Consider the following 22,594-nt stretch of genomic DNA (forward strand, 5'->3'; position numbering starts at 1 on the left):
CTTGATCTTATTCGATTGTTTGGTGCATATAAATATTTTACACTAGTTCCTTTGTGTAAGCTTTACTGCTCGAAGCCACAGCTTCGAATGCAGGGTTGAGCTGGAATTTTTACAAAGCAGCCTGACTGGACCAAAGCTAGTTTGGATTGTGTATTACGCAGTGAGGTCCCAAAACCACACTATATAATGCACCACAAATCTCACAGTGCTGTTTGCTAGGGTTGCCCAATAATGAGGTTGCCTAGTTTGACATCATGCTTCTTTCAATCAATCAATCAACCAAACTGCATTTGTAAAGTGCAACACTGTCACCCCAAAGGGTATCTGGGCGCTGTGTCTTTGTGGAACACCCAGGTCTTGAGCCTCTTATGGTAGCCTGCCATCGAGGTGGCTGTGCGGAGCTGGAGGGGAAGTTTGTTCCAGGTCTTGGCAGCAATGTATGAGAAGGAGCGGCCACTGCTGTGGCTGAGATGGATGCCCATGTGAGTGAGTAGGAGCGCAGGTGTCTTGAGGTTGATGGAAGTTCAGTCGATAGTTGATGTAAGCAGGTCCTAGATTTCGGACGGCTTTTTGGCGTGCGTAAGGATCCTGAACTGACATCTCTTCTGGATAGGGATCCAGTGGAGGTCTCTCGGGGGGGGTGATGCAGATTTGTTTGGGGAGGTTCAGGATAAGTCTGGCAGCAGCATTATGTATGGTCTGGAGTCTTATGACTGGGTAGAGATGTTGGCGTAGAATGAGTTGCCATAGTCTAGGCGGCCGGTGATGAGGGCACAAGTGGTGTTTTTTTTGGTGTTAGTTGGGATTTATCTGAAGATTCTGCGGAGCATTTAAAGTGTGTGGGAGTAGGAGAAGGTGACTGAGTTGACTTGTCATTTTTGGTCAGTTAGCTGTCACGGATGATGCAGAGGTTGCGTGCATGGTCAGTAGGCGTAGGGTTAGGTCCAAGTTCTGCAGGTCGCCAGCTGTGGTCCCATGCAGAGGTGTTCTTCCCAAAGATTGGTACTTCGTTTTTGTCAGAATTGAATTGGAGGCAGTTGTCTCTCATCCATTTGGCTATGTTGGTCATGGCGTTGTGGAAGTTGGATTTGGAGTTGGAGGGGTCCTCGGTGAGCGAGAGGATCAGTGAAGTGTCATCTGCGTAGGAGATTATGTTGAGGCCATGGGATCTAAAAATGCCTGTGAGGTGGATCACATGGCTGTTGAACAGGGTGGGGCTGAGGGATGACCCTTGTATTACACCACATCTGATGTCTTTGGCTGCGGGGTGAAGGAAGGCAGTCGGAAGCTCTGAGTGTGTACTGTAAGAGAGGATGCGATCCATTGGAGGGTGCTGTCTGCCTGTATTGTAGAGTCTGTTGATGAGGGTGGTATGGGAGATGGTGTCAAACACTGTGGAGAGGTCGAGGAGGATCAGGGCCACAATTTCTTCATGGTCGAGGAGTGTTCTGATGTCATTTGTGGTGCTGATCAGCCAGTCTCAGTGTAGTGGTTTGCATAGAATCCTGATTGTGAGGCATCCAGTAGGTTTTTTTGTCCAGCAATTCAGTGAGCTGCAGGATGATGGCTTTTTCGAGTACTTTGGCTCAGTAGAAGAGCAGAGAGATCGGACAATAGTTTTTGGGATCGTTGGGGTCAGCAAAGCTTTCCTTTAGAAGCGGTTTGATGTCAGCGTGTTTCCATCTGTGAGGGAAGGTTGCTGTGAAGATGGAGGTGTGGATGATGCTGGTGAGTTGCGGGCTGATTGGGTTAACTGCAAGGTTGTTAAGATGGTAGGGGCAGGGACTGGAGGGTGCTCTGGAGTGGATGGAAAACATGATGGCTAAGGTGGCCAGGGTGGTGAGCGGAGACCAGGTGGCTGATGTTTGCTGGTTGGTTGATGTTGTTGGGGTTGAGGCTTGCAGGCTGGAGGTTGAACTTGTAGATGTTGGTGATCTTACTGTGGAAGTAGCTTGAGAGGGTGTTACACAGTTCTTGGGAGGGGTGGATGGTTTTCTCTTCAGCAGTAGGGTTAAAGAATTCTTTGACTATTTTGAAGAGTTCCTTTGTGTGGTTGGCCGCGGAGTCGATGGATGTGGTGATGGCTGCTTTCTTGGCTTCTTTGTTGTGCCAGTGATAGTTGTTGAGGGCTTTTTTGTGAGATGCTCTGTCAACGGGGTTCATGGTGGTAAACCATTGATTCTCCGGTTGGTGGGAGTTGTGTTGGTGTTCCTGAGTGCTGGGGTGTACCAGCCAGCATGTTTGGAGGTTTGTTGCATTTTGTAGGTTTCAGGGGGCCACTCTGTTGGTACTGTCGGAGTTTTGGATGGCCTGGTCGAGGTCTGTTGAGGCCACAGGTTGGGAGGTGGTGAGGGTCTGTGACCACTGGGTTTCCGTGACCTTGCTCCAACTGCAGTGGGAGGAGATCTGATGCCTGGTGATGCTGTGCATCGGTGATGGTGAAGTGTACTATGGTGTGGTCAGTCCAGGTGAGTTCTATTGTGTGGCTGAATTTGATTCTATCGCTGGAGGTGAAAATAGGGTTAAGTGTGTGCCCGGCTTTGTGCGTGGGTTCAGTGACCAGTTGAGGTTCTCCAGGAGGGCATTGGTGTTGGTGTCATTGGAGTTGTCAATGTGGAAGTTGACATCGCTGAGTAGGACTTAGTGTTGAGCGTCGATTGCTGGGGGGGTGATAAGGTTGGAGATGGCATCACAAAATGTAGCTCAGGCTCCTGGGGGTCTGTAGGTAAGGGTGCCTCCTATCATGGTCTTTGCATCAGTCTGCAGAAGGAAGTTGAGGTGTTCCTTGAGTGGCACGGGGTCATCGTTGGTGATGGTGCATTTCATAGTTTCCTTGAAGATGATAGTGATGTCTCTGCTTTAATTGTTAACACAGTGTCAGGGTACGAGAAGGGGTTGAGCCATGTTTTCCGTGAGAAAGGCAATGTCAGTGGAGAGGGTGGTGATGGTGTCGCAGATTTCGGTGGCATGTTTGCAGAGCGAATGGGTGTTGAGCAGGATGCAATGGAGCAGTTGCAAAGTGTTTTTGGTCTTGTGAGCAGGAGCAGTGCAGGATCTTTTGTAGGTTGTGTTGAAGGAGAAGTGGCTGTGTCAACAGGTGAAAGGTCCTTTGGTGGATTGTGGGGAGGGGAAGATGCAGCTGTTGTTTTGAATTCCTGGGTCCAGGAGTTCCTTGGTGGTGTACCGTTGGGTGGTGGTAGGGCTTGGAGTTCTGGTGCTGGGCAGATTCTAACTGGTGGTGTGTTGGCGACACACTCACTGCAAGTGTCCACTGCGTGGCCGAGCTGCAGCCTCCATTAGTCGGGCAGCAGGCAGTGCAGGGACAACAGGCAGCACAGGGCAGAGAAGGCAGGCAGTGGAGGGACGGGGTAGTAGGCAGTGTAGGGACAGCAGGCAGCTCAGGAAAAGGGACAGAAGGCAGTGCAGGAACAGGAGGCAGCACAGGGTGAAGGATAGGAGACAGCACAGGGACAGCAGGCAGCACAGGGCAGGGACAGCAGGCACCGCAGGGACAGCAGACAGCATAGTGGCAAGGATGGAAGGCAGCACAGGGACAGCAAGCAGCACAGGGGCAGGGACAGCAGGCATCACAGGAACAGGAGGCAGCACAGGGTAGGGATGGCAGGCAGTGCAGGGACATCAGGAAGCAGAGGGGCAAGGACAGCAGGGAGCACAGGGGCAGCAGGCAGCACAGGGGCAGGGATGACAGGTAGCACAGGGACAGCAGGAAGCGAAGGGACGGGCAGAAACTGTATCTTATGCAGAGGTCAAGCAAAAGAGGAGTGGGCCAGCCTCCTCCAGGCTCTGATGGGCGTGGACAGGCCCTCCCTTGGCCCGGGTGCTGCCCATGCGTGTATCACGAAGCAGGAGGTGGTGCAGGCTAATGAGGGTGCCTGGGCAGGAGGAAGCGGGGTTCTGATCTCATCCCAGCAGTGGACACTGCTGGGAAGTGTAGCCTGGTGGGAGGGAGCAGGTAAATTCACATGAAGTGGGAGGTGATGTGGGCTAATGAGGGTGCCTGGGTGGGGTGAAGTGAGGCTTTGATCTCGTCTCAGCAGCGGAGGCTGCTGGGAAGAGTAGTCTGGTGGAGGGAGCAGGTGAAGTCCCGCAACGCAGAAGGTGCTGCGGGCAAATGAGGGTGCCTGGGTGGCAGGAAACTAGGTTCGTATCTCATCCCAACAGCAGAGGCTGCAGGGAATTGTAATCTGGCAGGAAGATACATGTAAAGTCCCGCAAGGTGGGAGGTGATGAGGGCTAATGAGGGTGCCAGGGTGGAAAGAGGCTTGGCTCGGTAGTCTGGTGGGAGGGAGCCGATAAAGTCCTGCAAATTGGGAGGCAGGTCGGGTTAACGAAGGTGCCTGGGCAGGAGGAAGCAAGGCTCTGATCTCGTCGCTGGGAAATGTAGTCTGGTGGCAGGGAGCAGATAAAGTCCCACAAAGCGGGAGTCAGTGCGGGCTAATAACGGTGCCTAGGAGGGAGGAAGCGAGGCTCTGACCTTGTCCCAGCAGCCCACTACATGCCAAACCCTCATGCAGATCCTTTTTTACCCCTGCATTATCTCTTATCAATGTTACTCTATATTTCCCTTCTTCACTCTTTCCTACTTTTATAGGTTTTTCTCTCTTGCTGCTGGTCAAAGTTTGGAGATGAAAACTATGTCACAAATGAATGCCAGTGCCTACCGCCTGCAACCACTGTCACTAGCACTGGCCAAGCTCTTATGGTGTTACACTTAGCACGCAGTCCATTCGAAGCACACTGTTCTCTTACAGGAGGGAGAATGGTGACAGTGTTTTTCTTTGACACTTGTGGTTCCAGGCATGTTTCATTTTTCTGGCATCCCCATCTCACATAACTATGAACTTACATAGTTGTGTTCTGCTTTCAAGCCATGACAGACCTTCTTACAATAAACCTACAGTGACAGGGGCCTGTTTAGAGGTCAAAACCTATGAACCCAAAAAAGCGAAATAACTGAGAAGACACCGGGAATATGGAAATTCCTGTAATAAATATGGTGGAAAATATGTTTATATTAATGTTTCAGCCCAAATAAGAAGTTTTCGAGGTGCTCCTTTTATAAAATAATTTTCAGTACTGCTTGCTCACCATCCCAAAATTAGATCCTGTACACCACCACAAAATCAGCACTGACTCATAACTAATTTACATAGGTGGATGCTTTTTTGGGACTTTTAGATGTCAGTAGGAGTTAATCCTCCCACTAAAACCATGCCACGTCTTTTCACACATATATTAACCCCACTTGTTATTGTTATTACATCACTCATACCTGCATTGAAAAACCCGTTTTTACTTTACAGCTATTTTCTGTACCTTATTCAATTCAAATTTCATGTCATGTTTCTCAAGTGTAATGTTTTCAAAGATAAAGTTTCTGCATTCTTAATTGAAAAGTAATTCTTGCGGGAGAAATAAACTCATGAACCAATTTCATCACCTTGTACAAATATATCCTTGTAACAAGTAGGTAGGTCACACATTCACACCCCAGCAGACAGACTTAGCATTTCATCCTTCAGGATGTGGGTCGGGAGCATCGAAGACAGAAAATAGAAGGATCACAATATTGTGGCTAGAATATCGAGGGACAACATCTCGACAGCTACGTTTGTATATATGCTTCAAGGTATGTATCTGTGGAGTTAAGTACAGTAAATCCATCCATCCCTATGTGAACTACCCTCTTCATATTTTATCCCTTGACATCCTGGTCATCGTGATATTGTGAACCTTCGATTTTCTGCCTTTGATATTCCATACCACAATCGCCCTTCCAAGGTTATTAAAATGAGTAAATCAGTCAACACTTATTATTTAACCAGTCCAGAGACAATTCAAATTATGGTAAACATTCTGCAAATCATCAATCGGAAGTTTACAATGTATTTCTGTTACCTGTAGTTAACTGGCCACCGAACCATCCACATCCGATGGTAGGACAAAGAGGTGACAGAGAAGCAAGTGACCAGGCTTAAGGTATAAAATGTAGACACAAAAACCTTGCAGAGGCCTTCATTCCACTCATAATCCGAGTGCTGCCTGCGGAGCTGGATCACGGAGTACATGGTGATGGGAATGGTCAGGCTGAGGATATGAGTTCCGGCTAAAGTGCAGATTAGGAACTCAAGAGGCTTCCATTTCTTCTGCTTGGCGCTCACGCTCAGAATCCCCCAGGTGTTAGTGAGAAGAGATATCCCTGAACAGACGAGCCAGGCTACAGCGTTATTGTGCAGTCTCTGCTCATCATTCATGGTGAAGCGAGGGGGCACCATCAGAAGCGGCAAATTGTGAACTGAAGGTGAAGAAGAGGAAAATTAAATGCATCCTACAGGGGAACAGACTCCTCATGGGTAGGTCTCGAAAAGGCACCACCATCTTTTGCCAGCGCATAAATGCATCGCTCAAAGCTGGCACAGCTCAGATATCTGTAAAAAAAAACAAAAAAAAAACAATATTACAATCTTTTTACCGAACGTACCACACAATCACTTAAGCAGTCTGTGAATTTAGTCACTTCTACTTAATACACTGCTACTTTTTTTTATTTTAAAATCATATACTGTTTTGCTCACTACTTAGCTTTTCAACTGTTTCTGTACTTCTGTGGAAAATGTCTCAATGCCTAAATAAACTTCCCAATGAATTAAGCAGTTTTAAAACTTATCTATATCTAAATCTTGATGGGATTTTCAGCACTTCAGCACTTGATCACTCTGCGTGTGTTTACGGTGTTACTGAATGAGAATTAGTGGAAAGTGCCGCATGAACAAGGCCATCGTCTGTTTCAGCGTTCCTCATAAGAAGGGAAGGGAAGCAGAGACTAAAGTGATTTATTTTCCTTTCCCGTCATAATTTGTTCAAGGACAAACAGAAACATTTCCGGTAATGGTTATTTCAAACCAATGCCATGTCCCCCTATCTTGCAGGGCAGACCTTGTTTTGCTCCAAGCTGAAAATGCATGTTGTCTTTTTTTTCAATGGAAGGTGTGCGTGCAGTTATTAAAGTAATGCAGCTATGTTTAAGTCACATTCTTTTAGTAGATCCAAGTCTCACTCGAGTAGCTGAAGATTCACCTGTCCTTCCCAAATAAAGCGATGACAAAATGAGAGGTTTTGTATGTATATGGTGAAAACATGTAATATGTTCAGTTGTACAATTTGGAATGTCAGCTTAGTTTCTTTATTCCACTGTCCACTGACAAACCACATTTTCATTTTAAGGCAAACCTCGAAAAACCTAAAAAAAATTGCTAGACTTGTAGATCTAGTAACCTAAATTATCTTGACCTTAATCAGAAGCTATTAATCCATAACAAGGCATAATAAACTGTTATGGAAAATATTAGCAGGCAAACCACCAACACCACAACAGAGTGCATAGTTCAGAATTATTTCAACGTCTTCATGGTGCAGTTCTTTCACCTCACTCAGCGCAAACTTAGGACCAAATTTAAGAAAAGTGGCGCTGCATCCTAGTGCAGCGCCACTTTTCTTGTGACCCTTAGGCCCATATTTATACTTTTTGATGCAAAACTGCGCCAACGCAGTTTTGCGTCAAAAAAATTAGCGCCGGCTAACGCCATTCTGAAGCGCCATGCGGGCGCCGTATTTATTGAATGACGTTAGCCGCCGGCGCCGTCTGGTGTACGTTAAAAAAAACGACGTACACCAGGCAGCGCCGGCGTAGGGGGATATGGAGCTTGGGCGTCAAGAAATGGGGCAAGTCAGGTTGAGGCAATTTTTTCGCCTCAACCCGATTTGCGCCATTTTTTTTCACTCCCAACCCCCATAGAAATGACTCCTGTCTTAGCAAAGACAGGAGTCATGCCCCCTTGCCCAATGGCCATGCCCAGGGGACTTCTGTCCCCTGGGCATGGTCATTGGGCATAGTGGCATGTAGGGGGGCACAAATCAGGCCCCCCTATGCCACAAAAAAAAACTAAAAAAAACACTTCCCTGAACTTACCTTAATGTCCCTGGGATGGGTCCCTCCAGCCTTGGGTGTCCTCCTGGGGTGGGCATGGGTGACAGGGGTGTCCCTGGGGGCATGGGGGGCACCTCTGGGCTCCTTCAGAGCCCACAGGTCCCTTAACGCCTGCCTTTTGCAGGCGCTAAAAAACGGCGCAAAAGCGGCCGTACGTCATTTTTTTTGACCCACCCACTCCCGGGCGTGATTTTTGCCCGGGAGTATAAATCCGACGCACATGCCTCGGAGTCGATTTTTTAGACGGGAACGCCTACCTTGCATATAATTAACGCAAAGTAGGTGTCCACACTAAAAAATGACGCTAACTCCATGGACTTTGGCGCTAGACGCGTCTAACGACAAAGTATAAATATGGAGTTAGTTTTGCGTCGAAATTGCGTAAAAAAAAACGACGCAATTTCGGCGCAAACGGAGTATAAATATGCCCCTTAATGCCCTCCTAATGCCACCATGTGTGTGCCGTATCTAGGATACGGCACACACATGGCTGTAGTTAGGGAACTAGCGTCAGAATTTTTGACGCTAGTTACGAGCTTTGCACGATTAGTGTCCAAAATGTTGACACTAATTCTGCAAAGCCCATTGAAGATTGTAAACAATGGTGTGCCTCCTTTAAACGCCTGCTCAGAGCATATGTTAAAAGTGCAAAGAAATCTCTTAGATTTCTTTGCATCATTTTTGTTGGCACCCCTAACAGGGTAACGCCCTCTTTGCATACATTTTGGCTGGAGCAGGCATAATGTAGTGCAAACAGTTATTAAGTGGCGCACTGCATGCATAGCACCACTTTGTAAAATTGGGGCAGCGATTTTGGCCTCGTTGGGCCACATTAGCATAAAAAAATATGCTAATGTGGTGCAATGAGGAGCCAGGGCCTCTTAAATCTGCTCCTTACTCCCCCTACCTCATTATCGATAATTACTACCCATATGGGGAAGCAATTGCACTCGAAAGGGGAAAGTTGTGCATGGATGTACACCATTTTGAACCTTCTTCTGCACCCTCATCATACATTTGCTAATACTAAGATCTGTTATTTGCAGCTTTAACAACCAGCAGAAGCGTGGCATGAAGAGCTCGCTATTAAACATGTTATTGTTGCTATTATTATTATTATTATCTGTTTTCCAACATTGAAATATTGTGGAGGTCTGTAATCAGTGGACGTTTCTCTGTTTTAAAATGTGGCTGCTACCTGCAAGCTTATGTAATGAGAGTACAGAACAGAGATGAGTGATTGAAATAAGACGTCTAAAAGGTAAACTCTGCCTGGCCTGACTGCAGAATCTAAGCATCTGGGGGAAGACATGATTATGATTTAATACCTCCGCATTTTCTGCTCTGACCCTTGTTCATTCAAGGATTAAGCAGCAGGAACACAGCAGCTCATTTACAGCATTTCTGTATATGTCAGGCTACAAAAGCAGTCCTGGAGGGTTTCCATTGCTCGGGCCGACTTTGTGAAGGCTTTATGGAAAGCAGACATTAAGTGCTATTTCGGAAAAAACGTATACCATGTGGATTGAAAAAGGTGAGCTGAATGCCAGAATCTTCATAAACCTACGTGCCTGGATGGAATTACAAATGGGTTGTAGCAATTAGATGGTGCTTCCAGAACAGGGTGAATAAACAATAACACGCATTGGCAAAACCAACAGGTTTTGACTTTGATACCTACTAACTTTGCCAATGGTTTTTAGTGATGGTAACCGCATCCCGATGTTGTGCAGCCTGGCTAAGGAAGAATATAAAAACAGCCTTTGATGTAGCCCGTGCCACTTTGTGGGCGAGTGCACCTCACATGCCTGCAGATGACGTCTGCTGTAGCCTCAATAGTGTCCTGGCTGTGTACCTTTCCTGTTGTCCTTCCTCACTATTTGTTTGTTCAGTAGTCTGCATCACATGACAGACAGACCAGTGGATCCTCCCACTGCTCTCTTATAAGCGCCGTGACTGCTCCCATTGACCACTGCTGTCTACCTGCCCTGGAGATTTTAGCTTCCCATCTCCCTATTTCAGTTAAGTGTAGACATTTAATATTTCATTTTGCTTTTAGTTCTCAAATTTTTAATTCCTGCCCTCTTATCGTTTGCATTCCCTATATATGCCTGTAGTTTGAGAGGACCTAGAGAGCCTACTGTTTAAGATGTCTGTCTGTATTTTATGTTAGACAATTTGTATGAGTCGTTGGTTACCCCCACAGCCAATTCCACACACCCCCAAAGTATAATGTATGCAACTGTGCAGATGGCATGCCAGCACCTTGTCAAAAGCACAGTGTAGACAGGTCCACCTGCATTCATTGCACATACCTGCCACAGAAGACACAAAGTAACTTCATCAAAGGCATGCCAGTGACAACTGAAAGTCTGTAAAATGGAAATCATATATGCTTTAATATCATTCCTTGGTTACGACTTCATCTACTAAAGAAGTATTGAGGCTTGAGAAAGAATTGTCCAAACTGATGAATTTTCAGACTATTATTCATTCTCACATTGATTCCCTTCTTATTTTTTCATCTCTAAAACTAACAGAATTCATGCTGGTTTTATAGATGCAGTCCTGTCTTCAAGGGGGTTGACGACATCACCAAACATAAGGTGCTGGTGCCTCCTGATGCTGCCTACCTAGATCTAATATCATTTAATGAGTTTTATGAAGAGGAGATTAGTACTTCCGTTTCTGCCCGTTGGTTGGGTTTGGTTATTGATCACATTTATAATAAAAATCTATAAAAATTTTGAAAACATCCCTATTCTATAACAAGTCACATGATCAGCAACTCCTTTATATCCAATGTATGCCCTCAAATGCCCAACTGTGACATTGTTAACCCCCTCTTTGGATCATACATGTAATCCATTTTTTCACCTCATTTCATTGGTAACCAGGAGGCTCTCTCTCTTCACTTCCATCTCTGTAACTTCTGTAATTTCTATTGAAGCCAAGCAGTGGTCCTTTTTCCTTAGTCTAGCACTTTTCTATGCCTACAGGGCCCCTCTGACCCACCTCGCTTACTACTGTAGGTTCCATTTTCTGTACACACAAACACATATCCCCAACAGGATGGATGGGGTTCCTAAGGCCATCACTGAATGTTCCAGACAGTGTTTCTTGGCCATTTCACAGTGAATGACCAGAAACACACAACAGCTTAAGTTCTATAAAATAAAGGCTCTTCAACATCAAGGATGCTCTAGTGTTTCTTGGAACTCTTCATTTAGGTCTCTTGAACCTTCCCACCCAAGCAAGCCCCATCTGGGTTTCCTCTTGGGTGTCCAACTTACTCTCTATGCCTGCATCCACATGCTTGTTCATGCTGAGAGTGGTGAAGAAAAATCGGCTCCTTAAGCCCTTTATTGGTCAGAAATGTGTGATCTAGGCATTATTCCTGTCTCTATACCTAAGTCTCCATAAATCTACTACCCATTCAGATCATTCAATCCATTTGATCGCTAGACCTCCTACATAGGAATTAAGTTATCACGAGAATCACTTTCATGACAGGGTATCACTTTCATGACTTACGAGCTATTCAGTCTCTGTCCTTTCTTATTTCTGCCCGTGTTTAAATAAGTATTGTCTTTCCCATTCACTTCTGTCACAACAGTAGGATCATTGATAATGTCAAACTCAGAAAGGTCAGTGGAGACAGCTGCCTCTTCTTGTATCAAACATCTGAGCTCTGGCACTCCATGTATCTCTGTCTGTCTAATATTCTGCATCAAAATGTCTGTTTAGTTCATTCTTTCATTTATCCATTTGTTCATTTCGATCATTTATGTGACTTGGATCCCCCTCTGTGTAGAACAGTCATTGGGTCTGAGTATGCGTGGCCAGATTTGAATGTGTTATTACCCCTGATAAAATCAGACACTGAGGTGTTCCAGTATTTTATTATTGTTTAACCTGCTTGTTAGTAGTTTTGTATAATGGATCACCCACCACCTAATACCTATCCTTCCCAGCTCACCAACAAGCCTTTGCATCACTAGCTAGGGTGGATCAGGGGGAAAAGCATGAAGTGCCTGTGTTCTGGACAAGCAAAGGCCTTGAGGAGAAAGGGTATGCTACATTTATCCACTAGATCAGTGGTTCTAACCTTTCATGTTCTCTGCACCCTCTCTTTATTATTGCTGGATCCCGGGGGCTCCCGCCAAATCATTACAGGAATCCAAAGACCCCCCACTGAGTCATTACTGGAAACTTGGTAACCAGACCTTTACATTGTGGATAATTTGAATCGCAAAACAATACACAAAAAATACAGAAACAAGCATTCTATCAAACACATAGACAAATGATAACATATTTTATTTAATTTGCAAACAAATAAAGTATTATTTAAAAAAAAGAAATGTATTAGAAAGGTTGATTTGTTTTCTAAATTCATTTGAAGCCACACACCATCCATACTGTGTTCTGTTTGATGCACCTGCACTGCTCCCACAAATCAATTTGAGGGTACTAATTTAATTTTTAGACTCCAATTTCAAATTAGTTGACATTTACAGTACGTTTTAAAGTGCATTTAGCCACCTTATGTATATACACTTCATTAATATGTTGATTTTCTAAGCAGTCACGGACCCCCTGCTCACGCTCCACGGACCCCAGGGGTCCCAAGACCACATGCTGGGAACCACTGCACTAGATTAATGAACGAATGACGTTCTCCTTGAATGCAGAGATCTCCATTTTTCCAGTTCCAAGCGTGGATAGCTCATTTGGTCCAAATGTTTAGCTGTGCACTCTGGAACTTGCAGTTCTGTTTGTGAGCGTATGTGGTAAGTAGGCATGTGGAATTTATTTGTACATCAGAATCCTAGCAAAAAGCAGGGGAGCACTTTAGAGGGTCAAAGACAAGAGCCATCCAATGATTTGAGAGGTAGCTGGTTTGTAGATTGTTACGGTATCATGCATGATACGCATACTTTCAATATGTTTGTCTTCAACTATGTGCTTATCCCATTATGAAGCAGATTACAAATTCCAAAATATAAAGCAATAAAAAAAACCTGGACTGGATGAGCTGCTGACACGGAGACCTGTTGAATTTGAAAGCTCTGCAAATATCATATTCGATCCAGGGCTCAGTGACCACTGCTCCCTTGCATTTAAAGCACTAGCTCATAAAAGCAACACATTTCACAAATGCTGCATCTCAACTATAGTAACTCAAGGAGAATGCGTGATTATACAGATGGGGTCCTTCACACGGAGATCCTGTAGCCAAGATAAATAAGGTTCATGCTGAGACGGGAGGGGCGCAAGAAACTGAATCATGCTGAAAAGGGAGAGAGTGGAAAATGTACAAATATGTCGACAGATCAGCCGGGTGCATTTTCTCACAAAATAAGCCTTTAGAGAGTTGGTTCCCATGTCTTTTCTTTTGCGCTGAACAGAATTATAGCTCAGTGTGAAGAATGTTTATAATATATGTCAAAACAATTACTCAGTAAAATCCTCCTCCGGCTTCGCAACATTAAGCCTCTTTGCAAGACTGCATTTTCTTGCTGTGTGCACCATTTGCCCGAGCCTATAATTGGCAATGAAAAGCTTACACTGACATGTTCTATTCAGCCAATAATTCTTAAATCTGAACACATTCTGACACCAATTTTCAGTGATGGAGAAAGACTGACCCGTACAGACTTTATCAGTCATCCTTGACACAACGTTTGTTGGAAACCCAAAGAAACGAAGCAAATTATTATGTTCTGCCTATGCTGGAATAGTTATGATTTGTGAGCCAATTGCAAGATGTCAAGGCTCAACATCTCCTTTTTATTTTCCATCTGAACCAGAGCTTGAAATGTAGTTTGGGGAAACGTGTAAGGCAATGGTTTTTCACGATTCAATTTGGAGCACCAATAAACCGTTCCAGGTAAAACGAGAACGGTAACGGAAGGACATAACCCACACTGTAGAAATAACTAAATAGAGAAAACTGCTTTAATTCCTATAGTAACGTTGAGCTCATTTAAAAATGTGCATACATCTTGTTAGAAATGGGGTTTCTGGTTGGCTAGGGTATGCACCTCAGCCAGGCAGAACTTACCCACTCTAGTCAGGGCAAGGGAGTTACACGTCCAAGATAACCCCTGCTCACCCCCTTGGTAGCTTGGCACGAGCAGTCAGGCTTAACCCGGAGGCAATGCGTAAAGCGTTTGCACAACACACACATACATGTGACGCAATATCCCCACCACAAAGGAAACACAACACCAGATTATATAAAAATACACTGTATTGTACACAACGTAATTATTAGACCAACATCACATAACAGTACTATCCTGCTACCTTAGCAGTTGTCAGAACGTTACACATTAGTTACTCTGCAAACTAGCAGTAGTCACACATAACACACAGGTTACTCAGTATTCTGCAACATAAGCAGTAGTCAGGAAACACGTTATCACATTAGCACACTTGTCATAAGAATATCATAAAACGCCCATAGTAGGAACATTAGAAAACCTATGGCAAGTTAAGCAAACATATTAGCAAGTCATGCCCATAAAAGGAACATGTGCACACATATGTAAACACATCAAAGAACAGGTAGGCAATATAACAGAATTGCAAAGTCTGTAGAAAGAACTTTAACTCTTAATCATATTGGTCCATTTTAAAAAGTACCTGTAAATGATGAAAAGGCACCTCCAGTGCCTAAAACGAATAATGGGGCCCCCTGCGCTCCTTTGCGCAAAAACGGGGGCCTCCAAAACATTGCAGATAGAGAGGGGCGGCACGCACCCTCTCTGACTCCTTATCGGGCCCCTTCTGGGACCCGTGATCACCGGGGGCCCCCCGGGCCTCCACCGGCCCTCCTGTGGGGGGCCCAGGTCACCCAAAGCTCAAAGAGGGGAGGGGGGCGCCTCGCACCCCCTCCTTGTAAAAAGGCGGGCCCCTCCGGGGGTCCCGCTACCGTCGGGGGTCTCCCTGGGCCTCCGTGGCCCTTTCCTGAAGGGAGACCCCTAAATCAGGGACTTCTGGCCCGCGAGGGGGCCAACCAGAGAGCCAGGGGGCCAGGGCGAGCCTCCGGTGAGGCTGCGCCCGGCCCTGGCAGAGCAGGCGAGTCCTCCGGGACTCCTGCTAGAGAGGGAGAGGCGCAGCCTCTCCCTCGGATGACGTTGCGGCCCGGGATGGGCCTCTTGGTGCCCCGGGGGCGCCCTGAGAAGGGCGCGTCCCCCGGGAGCACGCTAGGAGCGTGCCAGCTCCGATTTCCGAATCAAAGTGATCCTTCCTGTGCCCCGGGGGCACAGAGCTGAGCGCGCTCCTCGCGCTCAGAGGCAACCAACGAACCCGGCTGCGGCGGTGAACTTCCATCAAGCGCTTTTCATAGCGCTAGGACAATTAGGCAGCCTGGGCTGCGGCGGTGATTTCCATCAAGCGCTTTTCACAGCGCTAAGACAATCATGCAGCCTGGGCTGCGGCGGTGATTTCCCTGGGCACAAGAAAGGCGCTTTCAAAGCGCTAAGACACCTCAACAGCCCCGGTTGCGGCGGTGATCCTCTGCAGCAGCTATAAGGAAGAGCGCTTTCCCTAAGCGCTAAAGCAACGCTGTAGGAGATCGGTGCAGGGGTCAGGGGCCACAGCACCCTGCCCCTGGGAACAACTTAAGCAAAAAGGAGCACAGGGCTGGTGGGCTCAGCTACAGGCCAGCACAAAGGGTGCAGATGGTGGCAGTTCCTCCTAGTGACCAGGCAGGTCACAGGTCAGCACAGCAGCAGCAGTCCATGGCGGTTTCCTGGTGAGTCCATTCATCAGCGTTCTGTGTCCAGTTCCAAGTTCCAAGAATGTCCAAATTGTGGGGAAAATTCCCCTGTACTTATAGTCAGTTCTTACAGTGTTTTACAATGGTAGGGAGAGGAGGTTCCAGCCAGTTACAACTGGTTCTGTGAGTGCCCCCTCTCTCCTTTCAGCACAGGCTCCAAACATCAGTGGGGGGTTAACGACCCTATTGTGTGAGGCCAGGGCACAGTCTTTACAAATGCAGTTGTGCTCCGCCTCTCCCTTCTCTCAGCCCAGGAAGACTATTCAGTATGCAGATGCACCTCTGTGACACCTCCACCCTCCCTGTGTACAGGCTGTCTGAAAAGTATGCACAAAGCCCCAACTGTCACTCTGCCCAGACGTGGATTGGAGTCAAGCTGCAAAACACCAGAGTCATAAGTACAGATAAATGCGCACTTTCTAGAAGTGGCATTTCTGTGATAGTAATAAAAAATACACCCACACCAGTAAGCAGTATTTATTATCACCATCACATCCATACCAAACACGGCTACGCTACCCCTCATAAATCAGACAATACCCCTTACACATAAGGCAGGGCATTTCTAATGCAATCCTATGAGAAGGCAGCACTCACAGCAGTGAGACACCAAGTTAGGCTGTTTGTCACTACCAGGACAGGCCATGCAATATGGCAAATGTCCTGCCTTTCTACATACATGGCACCCTGCCCATAAGGCTAGCTAGGGCGTACCTTAGGGGTGACTTACATGTAGTAAAAGGGGAGTCCTGGGCCTGGCAAGTAAGTTTAGATGCCAGGTCCCTGTGGCAGAAAACTGCCCACACAGGCCCTGTGCTAGCAGGCCTGAGACAGGTTTAAAAGTCTACTTCAGTGGGTGGCGCAAGCAGCGCTGCAGGCCCACTAGTAGTATTTAATTTACAGGCCCTGGGTATAGAGATACCACTGTACAAGGGACTTATAGGTAAATTAAATATGCCAATTAGGTATAAGCCAATCATACCAACTTTAGATGGGAGAGCACCTGCACTTTAGCACTGGTCAGCAGTGATGAAGTGCTCAGAGTCCTAGAGCCAACAGCGAAAGGTCAGAAAAACCAGGAGGAAGGAGGCAAAAAGACTAGGGATGACCATGCGTATGGCCAAAAGTCCAACACATCTTTATTCAAAATTGATGCATTCAATTAAGGTGGATCTAGGACTGGTCTTATACATGGGCGTATTTATCACTAGGGTAGCAGGTGAAGTGCCCACGAGGCCAAGAGGTGCGAGGGGCCCATTGCACCCCAATTCTGTCCATTTTTTAAATACCTAACTTGGTGTCTTTCCTATCAACTGCCTACTCATTTTATACAGTGGAAAAAGCTATACAGAGGGTGCACACGTAGCATTTTCTTTTTAAACCTTCATAGGATTTTTCTTTTGAACAATGACATAGCAACAATGCTGGCCAGATCAACACTAAACTTGCTTTAGATTACAGTTAAGGCTTCCTGTTTTCTATTTTTACTGGCTTTTACACATATATACAGATAGAAAAACATTTATTTTTCTAGCTCTATTTGTTTTTAAAATCAAATTAAACAGAAATCGTGTTGTTTTTGAGTGACTCTAAATTCTGTCAATCAAGACTGCTAAGCCAATAGCTGCACGGATTGACAGGTAAGAGAGTTCAAAGAAGAAACTAATTTTAAAATAAAACTAGTAAAAAATAAATACGGATAAGTACAGACAGAAACATCGCAAAAATAAATACCTTAAAACCGGGAGCCCTAATTATAGTCTTAAATCCAACTTGGTTTCCATGATTAATTTGTCATAAATCTGTTAAAAATTATTCGAGAGAAGTTTAAAAAAAATGGTAATTAGTACTGTATGTGTTCGTGATTGTGATCCTAATCAACATTTTAATTTAAACTTAAATCTTATTTGCTGAGACATTTTCTATCACTAACCCCCTTCTATACTTAACCAGAATTTTTTTGCTGAGGATACATTCTGCTAACTTTATTACACTCAAACTACGAGGAAACAAGTACAGAAAGAGGGGTTAAACATGTCTTCTAGCCTTTTACCCTCATGAAAATGTCTAAATTATGACATTTCACCATGTTCATTATTGGTACAGTGAACCACTATGCACATTTACAAAGTTCTTATGCACAATTGGGTGACAAGAGATAACTTGTGGAGTTCCAAAAAGAGAGGAAGGTGCTAATAGGTAGAGCAGTGCTTAATTTGAGCCGGTGGTTTCTGGTGCTCAGCAATGGCACTTAATCTTCAACACCGAGACTTATGACAGCCAGCCACATTGCGCTGCTTGTCTAATTTTGTAATAGACAGTGGTTTGAGAACTCAACTAGAAATTACGTAAACATTACTGGAAAACGTCAGTATTATTTCGTTTTTTGCTAGTAATCATTTGCTAGTACCAGTGGTCTGGTAATTTCTAAGTCTTTAAGGATTCTTTGATTTTGATAGGGAACAACAGCTTCTCTTAGCTTGTATTAGAAAACATATTTTACATTAGTATCTCCCACTTCCTATCAACATATTTTGTTTTTAGTAATTATTGGTGCAATTCGCTACCCCGTTTCTTCAATCTACGTTAAGTCCATTTAAGTCTAACTTAGATGTCTTAATGGGTGGAAGAACGTTGCAATTTTTTTTTTAATTCCTCAAAGTCCAAATGAGTGCAAATGACTGCTTGTATTACTTTCTTATTGTTTCGGTGTGCATAATGTTCATCTGCCCTAAAATCAGCGGTTTAATTCTGTAAAACCAACTAGCAATGCCCCTGATGCACAGGAAGTTTTCTCTAAGCATGTCACACACATGCTATTACTTTCCTAAGGGCACAGTCATGCATGGTGGTGCTGTGCAGAAATAATGAGTGTTATTCACCCCCCTAAAAAGGCTGTGCTCACAGTCACTGTGAACCTGTACCCATGGAGATAGGCCACCAGGTAAAGCATTTTAGATGGTATAGCCACGTCATGCTTTGCTATCAGGAAACTAGCCTCTAGCTCAAGCGGGCAAACTACATCTTAGGCAAAGCATGTGCTCAACAAATTTAAGGTGGAACTCCTGGTCCAAGGAACTCTAAATGACATACTTAGATTTCTGGGCTTTGTAGATTGCGTATCACTTGCACATGGTTAAATTATGAATTTTGCATTTATTATGCAAGAATAAAAGTAAGCTCAAGAAATAATATGTGAGTCAGTTCAAACATGTATTTCATATACCTACAGTGCTGACCAGCTTCAAATACGTGGTGAAGGAATGTGCGGGGTGTGACTAGCTGGTATGACTTGCACATATTTGCAGATCGAGTAAGAAAGGAATTGACAGATTTTATTGGACCAATCTATGGGACTAACTAATCATATAACGCAATGATTGTAGTGCAGTCCCTTCAAGGAGCCGGAGACCTCTTCTACAGATGGGAGTGATGCAAAAGTCTCCTATTTACTCATGAGCTCATAAATCAAAGTCAGATCAAAGAGCCTGCACTTTGATTTCAATTTGGCCTGGTAGTTAGGTCATAGCTCAGCATCACAGTTTTAAGAACACAACGTTGTTCGTTTAAATACTCAAGAGAAAATGTATATGTACCTGGATAACTGCAACAGCCAAACAGGAATGTGTATCCTGTCACATTTAAATCAATTAATGCAAAAAAACACACATCATCAAACACATTTCGTGTTCTCAAATCTGTCAGTTTTCTTGTAAGTCTTTGAAACAAACAAGAATGGGTGTTATAGTTCCAACAAAAAACTGGTATTGCAGCAATAAAGCAGATATAAAGTTGTAAGAAAATTAATCAAATGAAAAAGTACAAACCTTAATAAGTAGGTACAAAATGTCTACAGACATTAAAAAAGTTGTGAATGAAAATTATGCCTAATTGTACCACATTGTAGGAAGGCCGCAGTGAAAGAAAAGAACATCCAGGAGGGAAACTAATGAAGAGGCCGTTGTAGGATGTAAGAGCAAAGTTTTAGAATCTAGGAATTTTTTTCTTTAAATTGAAATAATAAATTGAATGAATAACTGCATGAAGGGTTATATTTTACATATGTAAACGCTAACATTTTTACTGTGCCGTACGGAGCAATGATCACACCACTTTGTTATCTCTGTTTTTTTTTTTTTAAATATTCTTTTCTATTGTGGACGGCTGTAGACTTACATGTCTGCTGTAGGTCTTTCTTAAGCCATACAAATAATAGAGGATGTACCAGGAAGATAAACACACCATTTCACCTACAATTATAAATCTTTGGCAAAACACAAGGCCAGCAGTTGGACTCGTTGTGAATTCTTGGCAACAAAATCAATGTGCTTAATGTGTAGGGCCTCCAATTTGTATATTCCAGTTTCTCCTATATAAGTCAAACACTCTTCATAAACTACGTGATTCAAAAGCATTGCCAAAAGCGAATGTGTCACTTGGCTGCCTCATGTACTAGACACATGTTTGTACAATTTAATTCGTATTAGTAACTCTCCACTGCCTGTACATTTACAGCAAATTATCTGATTCCCTTGTGCCCAAAATCCAAGCATACATTGCGGCAAACCATTACACCCCAGCATGTCCAAAGCCTGAGGAGTTGTTACCAGACCACATGCCAACATATCAGCAGGAATTTGGGTGTTTACCCTAGCTTGACAACTGATAAATGGGATACAGCCTGCCATATTAAAATACTACTGATTATACAGCCCCAAAGTACTTTCTATTTATATATTATAGGTGAATTCCCTCTGAAGTGGTCTTGTAGACTCTGCTGAGAGGTTAGTGGATTACTCGTTTTTACAAGATACAACTCGTAAGGTTTTTAAAACAGGACAAACTACTTTAGATAGCCTTTTGAATTAGTCCACATCGTGACACATAATTCCTGGAACCTTGGACTGGAATAATATGGCAGTAACCTCTTTATGCATACTGAAAATTCTTAATTTTAAATCCCCCATGCTGATTTTAGGCCAGTGTTTGTTCGACCAAAAGAAGTCAAGTATGAATCAAGCATTTGGCAAGATACGTTTTTGTTAAGATTATTAGCACTATAATTTATGCTACTTGGGCTAAAATTGGATTGAACACTAGAGGAAGCAGCACTGAAAAGCTACGTAGATGAAATGGTTAACTTAATACAACAAATTGCATATTCCTTAAAATATTCCAGTTGCAATGTTAAATATCCATCCATTATTTTAAACGTCCACGGGTTAGCAAGGATCGCTGAATCGCATCAATCGAGCTGAAACAACAAATAATGTTATTAGTACTGACAAGTGCGAAAAGCATTTTTTGGGAAAAATGAATTGGCTAATTGAGAATGGCAAGCTGGTGATTTCAGGTACACAGAATGACTTAGGAAATATATGATACACGTGTCTCTAATAGAGCAATATCTTATTGGTTAAAGATTTAAGGGCCTATTTAGAGATGCACAGATGTGGTGCTTGTCGGGAAAAATATATATTCACATGTATGTACCTATAGATATGATACTTTAGTTCCAATTCTCTCCTCCATTATCTGAATCCCAGTAAGACTTCCCTACTGACCTCTCTGACACCTATGCCAGTTGTACAAACAAACCTCCCCAATCCACGTTGTTAAGTTTAGCTCGGTCTCGCACTTTTGGTTCAGCCAGTCAGCAACCCAGCCCCCTTTTCTTTAGGGACCACCTGTTGTCTGTTCACGTGTTCATGCTCACACTGCATTATGTATATTTTTACACTATGGAGTTCTAGTTTTGTATGTGCAGCATTTCTTTTGTATGTGCATGCCCATGTTTGGACTGTGTCCCCTTTTGGGGTTGTGCTGTGACAGCACTTATTAACATATATATAAGTGTCTGACTTATATGCTTCAGGGCAGAAGATGCCAGCTTGTAAGACGTAACACTGGGATGTTCGTCTGCCTTCTGCCTTGGCATGCCAATAAACCTTGGTACCTCAAGACACATTTCATCTGTTCCGGAGCCTTGCCTGGTGTTTGTGTTTTCTTTGTGCCACTCTGGGGAGGGTTGAAAAATAGTTTCCTAACAAATGGCGTCAGAAGTGGGACGTGTGAAATGCCACCACGGGTAAGTTAATTGAATGCCTGTTGTTGTGGCCTTTCAACGCTTAGCTAAGAGTTAAACTGGGGATTGATATAAATAAAAAAAAATAGCTGGCTATTTAATAGGTGACTGAGGAGTAACTAAGTTACCCGTATCATTACATTAAATGATAGTGGCAAATTTGTGCGGTGAATTGTAATTCCACGCAGGAGAACCTGGCCAGACTGAAGATAATTTTTTTCTTAAATAGGTGACTGGGGAGTAACAAAGTTATCCATATCATTGCGTTAAATGATAGTGGCAAATTCGTACGGCGAATTGTAATTCCACGCAGGAGATCCTGAACAGAAAGAAGAGAATTCTGTTTTTGTTTAACGGGAATCCCAGAGAGAAAATAAATAAATTAATTCATTAAAACCCTCCTGGAGTGTAGCTTGGGAAGCATTTGATCGGCTGGCACCGGAACACAGGAAATGATTTTGAAATGCACACAAACAAATAGTCTGTCATTGATCAATGGCTGTATTTGAATTATGTGTTGATTAAGTGTAAATGCGTCACTATGTTTCATTGCAATGATTTTGAATTATTTGTAAAGTAGTGCAGCACTGCAATAGACAAGAAAAAAATGTTTTATGTTGTGCCTCTAAATTGTCAACAGCTCTTGTTTTCTCTATCTCTCTCTCTATCCACCACCGCATAACATTTTTCCCCTGTTTAACAATTTTTTGCA

General features: G+C 44.0%; 1 protein-coding gene across 1 annotated transcript in view; it reads right to left on the reverse strand.

Moving 5' to 3' along the window:
- The window catches only part of GPR153 (G protein-coupled receptor 153), a 592,988-nt gene that overhangs the window by 350,879 nt on the left and 219,515 nt on the right, over window positions 1-22,594 (reverse strand). Inside the window, exon 2 of the mRNA XM_069240009.1 lies at window positions 5,920-6,449. Coding sequence (XP_069096110.1) covers window positions 5,920-6,296 — 377 coding nt within the window. The 5' untranslated portion in view covers window positions 6,297-6,449. The remainder of the gene's footprint in view (window positions 1-5,919; window positions 6,450-22,594) is intronic.

Source organism: Pleurodeles waltl, chromosome 6 (genome assembly GCF_031143425.1).
Source record: "Pleurodeles waltl isolate 20211129_DDA chromosome 6, aPleWal1.hap1.20221129, whole genome shotgun sequence".
In the NCBI taxonomy this organism is placed as follows: Eukaryota; Metazoa; Chordata; class Amphibia; order Caudata; family Salamandridae; genus Pleurodeles; species Pleurodeles waltl.